Consider the following 9,916-nt stretch of genomic DNA (forward strand, 5'->3'; position numbering starts at 1 on the left):
ATGGAGTACTGGAACTCCACCCTGGGCAGTGGCTTTATATTGATGGGGATTCTGAAAGACAGTGGGTCTCCTGAACTGCTCTGTGTCATCATCACAGTCCTGTACATGTTGGCCCTGACCAGCAATGGCCTGCTGCTCTTGGTCATCACAGTGGATTCCCGGCTCCACGTGCCCATGTACTTCCTGCTCGGGCAGCTGTCACTCATGGACCTCCTCTTCACATCTGTTGTCACTCCCAAGGCGCTCATGGATTTTCTGCGCAGTGAAAACACCATCTCCTTTGCGGGCTGTGCCCTTCAGATGTTTCTGGCATTGATGCTGGGTGGTGCAGAGGACCTGCTACTGGCCTTCATGGCCTATGATAGATATGTGGCCATTTGTCATCCTCTGAACTACATGGTCTTCATGAGGCCAAGGGTCTGCTGGCTCATGGTGGCCACAGCATGGATACTGGCATCCTTAAGTGCCATTGTTTATACCATGTATACCATGCAGTATCCCTTCTGCAAAGCCCGGAACATCAGGCACCTGCTCTGTGAGATTCCACCTTTGCTGAAGTTGGCCTGTGCAGATACCTCTAGATATGAACTGTTTGTGTATGTGATGGGTGTGACCTTCCTGATGCCCCCTCTCCTTGCAATCATTTCTTCCTATGCACTAATCCTGTTTACTGTGCTTCACATGCCCTCAAATGAGGGGAGGCAGAAAGCCCTAGTCACCTGCTCTTCCCATCTGACTGTGGTTGGGATGTTCTATGGAGCTGCCACATTCATGTATGTCCTGCCCAGTTCCCTCCACAGCCCCAAGCAAGACAACATCACCTCTGTTTTCTACACGGTTGTCACTCCAGCCCTGAACCCCCTTATCTACAGCTTGAGGAATAAGGAAGTCATGGGGGCTTTGAAGAGAGTGCTGGGAAAATACATGCTGTAGACACATTCCACCATCTAGGGAGAGCTTATGGCTAGCCCTCAAAATTTATTCCTCTTTGAAGTCAGAAGAAATCTGCTAATACTCATGGTGAAAACACTATAACTCAGAGTGTATCTTTTAATAGAAAAATGAAGAAGTGTGACCTGACTTCTGAAATGATTTTGTGTGTCTGTATTTTTACCATTTTACTTTATTTTATTTTTTCAACTACAGTTGACATAGAATGTTACATTAGTTAGGTGTGCAACATAGTGACCTGACAAGTCTATACTTTATGCTGTGTTCACCACAAATGTAGCTACCATCTGTTACCATACAGCACCATTACACTATCATGGACTGTATTCCCTTTCATCCCCACTGTACCTTTTATCCTGGTGATGTATTCATTCCCAACTGGTAGCTTGTATCTCCCACTCCTCTTGACCCATTTTCACCATCCTTCCATCTGTTCTGGCAACCACCAGTTTATTCTCTGTATCCATGGTCTATTTCTGTTGTTTCTTTGTTTGTTCTTTTGTTTTGTTTTCATTCCATGTATAAGTGAAATCATATGGGATTTGTTTTTTTCTGCCTGACTTATTTTACTTAGCATAATACCCTCAAGGTTCATCCATGTTATCACAAATGGCGAGATTTCATTCTTTTTTTATGGCTGATTAATATTCCACTGTATGTGCATGTGTGTGTGTGTGTGTGTGTGTGTGTGTGTGTGTGTGTGTAACATCTTCTTTATCCATTCATCTATCAACAGGCATGTGGGTTGCTTTCATATCTCAGCTATTGTAAATAATGCTACAATTAAAACAGGGATGTTTATATCTTTATGAATTAGTGTTTTCATTTTCCTTGGATAAGTAGCCAGTAGTAGAACTACTGGATCATATGATATTTCTTTTTTTTTTTTTCAGTATATGAAATTTATTGTCAAATTGGTTTCCATACAACACCCAGTGCTCATCCCAAAAGGTGCCCTCCTCAATACCCATCACCCACCCTCCCCTCCCTCCCACCCCCCATCAACCCTCAGTTTGTTCTCAGTTTTTAACAGTCTCTTATGCTTTGGCTCTCTCCCACTCTAACCTCTTTTTTTTTTCCTTCCCCTCCCCCATGGGTTTCTGTTAAGTTTCTCAGGATCCACATAAGAGTGAAAACATATGGTATCTGTCTTTCTCTGTATGGCTTATTTCACTTAGCATCACACTCTCCAGTTCCATCCACGTTGCTACAAAGGGCCATATTTCGTTCTTTCTCATTGCCCTGTAGTACTCCATTGTGTATATAAACCACAATTTCTTTATCCATTCATCAGTTGATGGACATTTAGGCTCTTTCCATAATTTGGCTATTGTTGAGAGTGCTGCTTCATATGATATTTCTATTTTGATTTTTTGAGGAATCTCCATACCGTTTCTACAGTGGCTGCACCAATTTGTATTCCCACCAGCATTGCACAAAGGTTTCTTTTCCTCACATCCTTGCCAATACTTACTTTTTGTCTTTTTTATTCTAGCATTTTGATGGATTCAAGGTGATATCTCATTATCAAATGCTCTTTTAAGTCTTTCTTCCATCAAGCAATTTATAAGAAATGATCTGCGTTCTATTTAAAATTTGCCTACTTTCCCATGTAGCTACCAAGTTGAATGAGACAAGGGACTTTTACCAATTTTGGACATGACCTCTGACTTGAAAGTCCATAGTGGACCAACGTATGAACCAAAGAAAAGAAAATTTCAAGAAAAGAAAGTTTCAAGTTTCAAGTTTCAAGGGCCTAAGCAAGGCCCATATCAAGGGAGTAGACCTTGAGATCTGCACAAATTTTAGACACCTGACCTTGTTACAAGAGCATGTAGGCAACCTAATTAATGCCCAAACTGGTAGTAGTTTGTATGTATTTGTATCATGTTCTAACTTCCTTTTTCCAAACAGTCATTATGGAAACTGACCCACCTGGACCCTCCAACAGGTGTTTTTGTTTGACTTTGTTTTTGATGTGGAAATTTTTTATACTGCCTAAAATCCAAATATTGCTGAAATGAACAAAATAGAAAGGACATCTCATTAGCAAGGTCCATTGGAAACAATGCTTACTCCTTGGCAGTAAACAGAACAGACAAACAAACAACTGGTTACAGTCTTGAAATGGAGCTAAATTGCAGAGGGTTCATATGCTTAATATGTGTGGATGTGTGAGTCTGTGGATGTGTATTTGTGCTGAAAAGGAGAGGACAACATATCAATTAATATTCTAGTGGCTTAAATATGCTGTACTACTGCCATTTGTTTGTAAGCCTGGAAATACTTAAACAAAATCTGCAGGTTGTTTTGAAGCTTCAAAATAACATGATTCATCCAAGTGGCACTATTTTGGGGAATATTGCTCTTTTTGGAAATTTGCTAATGCTTTCTCTTTAAAAAATAATAAAAAGTTATTAAAAATTAATAACAGCACTTTCATCTGTAAAACTAAGGACTTTTAAAAAATTAAGAAAATTAGAGATACTAAAAACAGGCAAAAACCATCTAAAATCTTACCCAGAGATAACCTCCACACTTTTAGATACATTTTCTTTCATTTTGAAGGCAGGCATGCATTTCACTGAGTTTATATGTGCACATAAAGTAGAGATTTTTTCACTTATTAATACATAGTGAATTTTTCCCCTACATTATTTGGCAGCTGTAAAGAGCAGTGACAAAGAGGCTGGGGTCAGTTGTCAGAGTACCGAGGTTCGAATTCAGTATGCCCCCACTAACATAACATTGAGCATGTTTCTTAACCTCTCTGTACCTATCTGCAAATCTCTAAGCTGTATATTGGCAGTAATAGTAAGACCTACTTCATAGTCATTTGAGGATTAAAGAAGTTAGTAAACATAAATGTAAGACATTTAGAATAACACCTGGCATAGAATGAGTATTTAATAAATCTTAACTCTTCTGTGAATAAGTAGCCTTGAAAATATTTTTATGTAATGACATAACATTACATCATATGGATGCTTTGTAATAGAATTGGCTATTTCATCATTGATATACATCTAGTGTGTGTATGTAAAAATAGCAATGTTGACCTCTGAGTCAACATTGTGTGTGTGTAAAAATAGCAATGTTGACCTCTGAGTCAACAGTGATTGATTTTTTTCCATCAGAATAAATTCTTGTGAGTGGAATTACTAAAACCAAAGTCAAAATCTATTTAATATTCTTGATATAGAAAGATGAATTAATTTTTTACATATTAAACATTCTGCATTTTTACCAGCAACATATAAGTGTACTTAACTCATTTTCATATTGAGTTGAACAGTTTTTATTAATTTACTAGGTATAAATTTAAATATATTACTTTAGTTTGCATAATAGATAAATTTATATTTTTCTTTTTGAGTTTTTGGAGTTCTTTACAGATTAGGAACACTGATAATTTGTTACCTTTGTGGTAATAACTTTTTATTTTTCAAACTTGTGTTATTTTTCAAATATCTGCATGGTAAGGATTTGTAGACACAGAAGTACTGAAAATATTTGTGTAGTGGAATCTATCCATCTTTTTCTTTTCTGTTTTCTTTAAGTAATTTTACTGCTAGGATGTAATTTTCTACTCTCTCTTTAGGTAACAATTTATATATTTTATTTTTTCTTCATAATTTTATAATTTGTATTTAACTTTTAGAATAAGTTTCTAATTTATCTTGATATGGTGAGGTTTTAACTTTTTTCAAAGTTGTCATTTTCTTTTTTTGTAATGTTTATGTATTTTTGAGAGAGAGAGAGAGAGAGAGAGAGAGAGAGAAAGAGAGAGAGAGGGTAGGGAGGGGCAGAGAGAGAGGGAGACACAGAATCCAAAGCAGGCTGCAGGCTCTTAGCGGTCGATGCAGGGCTCGAACTCACAAGCCCTGAGATCATGAGCTGAAGTCAGACGCTCAACAAACTGAGCCACCCAGGTGCCCCCAAAGTTGCCCTTTTCTTTACAATAATTCTTTTCCATGAATTTATTTTTTAAATCATGTATTATGTCTCATAAACATAGTATTAAGGTACATTTCTTGGCTATCTGTTCAGTTCTAGCTTCTTTCTCTCCTTGCTCTTTCTAAGGATATTTGATTCTGTCATCTACACCTCAAAAACCCATTGGTAATTTGATCATGAATATATTCAGCTGGTAAAGTAACTTGTAATTTAGGATTTTTTGCAGTACTCAGCTATGCCTTCCAGAACATAGTATATACTACTCCACCTTCTGAACTCAATCTTCTTTCCTTTCTGAAAATGACTCTTTCACACCTCAGTCTCAGCTGATTTTCTTACCCCATATGTACTTAACTTGGAATAGAATGTGGAGTGTGGGGTAAGAAAGAGAAGAGAAATAAGAAAGGCCAGCCCCTTATCTTTTTCTATTCAAACCTCCAACCCACGTGTATGTACCTGTATGTTCATGTTTGGTTTTCCCCTTTACAACTATCTATTAAAGGCTGACCCCTTCACTAGTATTTCACCTACCAAAGATTTTGTTCCTGCAGAGTCTCTTTAATCTTAAACCATTTTCTTCTTCTCTTCTGGATCATAATCACAGGGATACAAGTATGCTCTGATTATTCCATCATAAAGAACCCCTTCTGATCGCCAAGTAATATTCCATTGTGTATATATATGTATATTTACCACATCTTTCTTATACATTCATATGTTGATGGACATTGGGGCTTTTTCCATAATTTGGCTATTGTCGATAGTGCTGCTATAAACACTGGGGTGCATGTGCCCTTTCGAATCAGCATTTTTTTTTTTTTTTGTCTTTTAACGTTTATTTATTTTTGGGACAGAGAGAGACAGAGCATGAACGGGGGAGGGGCAGAGAGAGAGGGAGACACAGAATTGGAAACAGGCTCCAGGCTCTGAGCCATCAGCCCAGAGCCCGACGCGGGGCTCGAACTCACGGACCATGAGATCGTGACCTGGCTGAAGTCGGACGCTTAACCGACTGCGCCACCCAGGCGCCCCTCGAATCAGCATTTTTTTATCCTTTGGATGGGTACCTAGTAGTGAAATTACTGGGTTGTAGGGTAGTTCTATTTTTAATTTTTTTGAGGAACCTCCACACTGTTTTCCAGAGTGGCTGAACCAGTTTGCATTCCCACTAATGGTGTAAGAGGGTTCCCCATTCTCTGCATCCTTGCCAACATCTCTTGTTTCCTGAGATGTTAATTTTGGCAATTCTGACAAGTGGGAGGTGGTATCTCATTGGGGCTTTGATTTGTATTTTCCTGATGATGAGTGATGTTGAGCATCTTTTCATGTGCCTGTTAGCCATCTGTATGTCTTCTTTGGGGGCACCTGGCTGGCTCAGTCAGTTAAGTGTCTCACTCTTGGTTTCATCTTAGGTCATGATCTCACGGCTTTGTGGGTTCGAACCCTACATCAGGCTCCGTGCTGGCAGTGTAGACCCTGCTTGGGATTCTCTCTCTCTCTCCCTCTCTCTCTTCCCTTCCCCCACTTACACTGTCTCTGTCTTTCTCAAAATAAATAAACTTTAAAGAAAAATAAAAACCTTGTATGTCTTCTTTGGAAAAATGTCTATTCATGTCTTCTGCCTATTTCTTCACTGACTCATTTGCTTTTTGGGTGTTGACTCTGAGAAGTTCTTTATAGATTTGGGATACTAGCCCTTTGTCAGATATGTCCTTTGCAAATATCTTCTCCCATTTAGTAGGTTGTCTTTTAGTATTGTGGATTGCTTCCTTCGCTGTACAAAAGCTTTTTATTTTGATGAAGTCCCAATAGTTTATTTTTGCTTTTGTTTCCCATCCTCAGGAGACATTTCCACTAAGAAGTTGCTACAGTGATGTCAAAGAGGTTGCTGCCTGTTTTCTGTTCTAGGATTTTGATGGTTCCCTGTCTCACATTTAGGTCTTTAATTCATTTTGAATTTATTTTTGTGTATGGTGTAGGACAGTGGTCCAGTTTCATTCTTTTGCATGTTTCTGTCCAGTTTTCCCAACATCATTTGTTGAAGAACCTTTTTTTTCTATTGGATATTCTTTCCTGCTTTGTCAAAGATTAATTGACCATATAGTTGTGGGTTAATTTCTGGGTTTTCTATTCTGTTCTATTGATCTATATATCTGTTTTTGTGCCAGTTCCATCCTGTCTTGATCACTATACTTTTGGGGTATTTGTTTTGTTGTTTTTCTTTTAATGTTTATTTATTTATTTGGTGGGGGGGCGGGCTCAAGGGACAGAAAGGGAAACCTAACATGTGAAGCAGGCTCCATGATGAGATCATGACCTGAGCAAAAATCATATACTCAGCCAACTGAGCCACACTGGTGCCCTGATCACTACACCTTTATAGTATAACTTGAAGTCCAGAATTGTGATGCCTCCAGCCTTCCTTTTCTTTTTTAAGGTTGCTTGGCTCTTCCAGGTCTTTTGTGGTTCCATACCAAATTTAGGATTGTTTGTTCTAACTCTGTGAAAAATGCTGTTGGTATTTTGATAGGGATGTCATTAAATGTGTAGATTGCTTCGGGTGGTATAGGCATTTTAACAATATTTGTTTTTCCAATCCACAAGCATGAAATGTTTTCACATTTCTTTGTGTCATCTGCAATTTCTTTCATGACTGTTCTATTGTTTTCAGAGTACAGATCTTTTACCTGTTTGGTTATGTTTATTCCTAGGTATGTTATGGGTTTTGGTGCATTGGTAAATGGGATTGATTCCTTGATTTCTCTTTTTGCTTCTTCATTATTGGTGTATAGAAATGCAACAGATTTCTGTACATTGATTTTGTATTCTGCAACTTTACTGAATCATGTATGTGTTCTAGCAAATTTTTGGTAGAGTCTTTGGGTTTTTCTGTACAAAGTATCATGTCATCTGTAAATAGTGAAAGTTTGACTTCTTCCTTGCTGATTTGGATGCCTTTTATTTCTTTCTAAAAAAATTTTACTTAAATTCCAGGGGCGGCTAGGTGGCTCAGTCGGTTGAGCATCTGACTTTGGCCCAGGTCATGATCTCGTGGTTCATGAATTCAAGCCACGCATCAGGCTCTGTGCTGACAGCTCAGAGCCTGGAGCCTGCTTTGGATTCTGTGTCTCTCTCTCTGCCCCTCCCCCACTCTGTGCACATGCTCTCTCTCTCTCTCTCTCTCTCTGTCTCTCAAAAATAAACAAATAAACATTATAAAAAAGATTTTACTTAAATTCCAGTTAGTTAACATATAGTGGTAATATTAATTTCAAGGGTACAATTTGGTGATTCAAAACTTATAACACCTAGGGCTCATTACAAGTGCACTCCTTAATCCCCATCACTATTTAACCCATCCTCCCACCCAAACCCCCTTCTATATTTCTTTCCTTTGTCTATCAATATGCCTTGCTTTGAATAGGTAATTAACTAAATTTTCTTAGAATAGATATAGGAAAATACGAGAAGGAAAAGAAGTGGAGGAATGGGATGAAAATGGGAAAAGTTTATAAGAAAATCACTTCTCTCTACATCTTTAAAATTCTCATCATGATTAAAGATCCTCACCTTAAAAGAGACTATTTTGCAGTCACTCTCCTGAGAGCCCCTTTGACATCCTTGTTTCTCAGACTATAAATGATCGGGTTCAGCATGGGTGTCACTGCTGAGTAGAACACAGAGATCATTTTATCCCTTTCATTCATTATCTTGGAGTTTGGCCTCATATAGGCAAATATTGCTGAGCCATAGAAGAGGACAACAACAATGAGATGGGAACCACAGGTAGAGAAAGCCTTGAATCTCCCCTCCCCAGACTGCATTTGGATCACAGCAGAGATAATATTCCAGTAGGAGACAAGGATCAGGCAGACAGGAGCTAGGAGGATGACCACGCCCGTTGCAAAGATGGCCATTTCTGTGCTATAGGTATTTGTGGAAGCCAGCTTCAGGAGGGCAGGAGGTTCACAAAAAAAGTGGTTAATGATATTGTTCCCTTGGTAGGGCAGACACAGTGTGAATGTGGTATCCACTAGAGATACTAACGCTCCACTGACCCAGGACCCTAAGGCCAGCTGGACACATAACCAATGTGTCATGATAGAAGAGTAGTGCAGGGGCTTACAGACAGCCACATACCGGTCATAGGACATCACCGCCAGCAGTGCGCACTCTGTACCCCCAACCAGAAGGAAGACAAATATTTGAGTTGAGCATCCCGCAAAGGAAATGGTTTTCCTCTTTGCCAGGAAGTGGACTAGCACCTGGGGCACTGTGGTGGTAGAGAAACAGAGATCAGCAAAGGACAAGTTTCTAAGGAAAAAGTACATGGGTGTGTGGAGTCTGGAGTCTGTGTGGATGAGCACCATGATAAGCAGATTTCCCAGTACAGTCAGCAGGTAGATGATCAGAAAAAGGAAGAAGAGCAGGAGTTGTGTGTGTGGATCCTGTGAAAGGCCCAGGAAGACAAATTCAGTCACATAGGTTTGGTTTTCTTCTCCCATGAAAATTTATTACTGTTTATAGGTCAGCACCAAGAAAAGAAACACATATTGATCAGTTATTGAAAAAATGTGTCTGGATAACTTAGGTATTTTATTAACCAGCATTAGAACTGAGCTATTAATTTCTATCTCTTGGCAGATTCCATATGTCAGAAGACCGAGCTCTCTTTTTGCTCAGTAGTTTTGACAGATGAAAGTCATTTCTGATTTTCTATCCTCTTGAGTCTTTTAGTTGCACCAGAGGGTCAGAAATCATCCTGAATATGCTACATGACCAAACCTTAGCAGGACTACTTATGGTCCTGACAAGAGTATAGTGCCGCTCACAGTGCATCCTTCCTTTGATGTAGGTTTGGGAAGCAAACAAATTGATGCTGCTTTAAACCAGTTCGATTGTTATGCTGAACACTGTGTGATAACATTTGTGAAGGCTGATTTTTTTTTCATTATTTTTGCAAAACAATCCTAAAGAAGCACTCTGAGCAAGGAATGGGAAGTTAAAG

The 9,916-nt window shown here is 38.9% G+C and overlaps 2 protein-coding genes across 2 annotated transcripts; one reads left to right on the forward strand and one right to left on the reverse strand.

The window, feature by feature from the left end:
- LOC115525909 (olfactory receptor 2AG1) lies at window positions 1–933 on the forward strand. The gene has a single exon (XM_030333320.1). It carries the CDS (start codon window positions 1–3, stop codon window positions 931–933), a length of 933 nt encoding a protein of 310 aa, XP_030189180.1.
- A 732-nt stretch (window positions 934–1,665) lies between these two features.
- On the reverse strand, window positions 1,666–9,413 carry LOC115525823 (olfactory receptor 2D3-like). Its single transcript, XM_030333209.1, has 2 exons — window positions 8,505–9,413; window positions 1,666–1,677 (listed from the first exon to the last, which is right to left on the reverse strand). Exons 1-2 carry the CDS (start codon window positions 9,411–9,413, stop codon window positions 1,666–1,668), a joined length of 921 nt encoding a protein of 306 aa, XP_030189069.1.
- Window positions 9,414–9,916: the final 503 nt, after the last annotated feature.

This window comes from Lynx canadensis, chromosome D1, assembly GCF_007474595.2.
Source record: "Lynx canadensis isolate LIC74 chromosome D1, mLynCan4.pri.v2, whole genome shotgun sequence".
Classification (NCBI taxonomy): Eukaryota; Metazoa; Chordata; class Mammalia; order Carnivora; family Felidae; genus Lynx; species Lynx canadensis.

Coding starts and splice junctions, on each gene's coding strand:
- LOC115525909 (XM_030333320.1), top strand. CDS start 1: ATGGAGTACTGGAACTCCACCCTGGGCAGTGGCTTTATATTGATGGGG.
- LOC115525823 (XM_030333209.1), bottom strand. CDS start 9,413: ATGGGAGAAGAAAACCAAACCTATGTGACTGAATTTGTCTTCCTGGGC.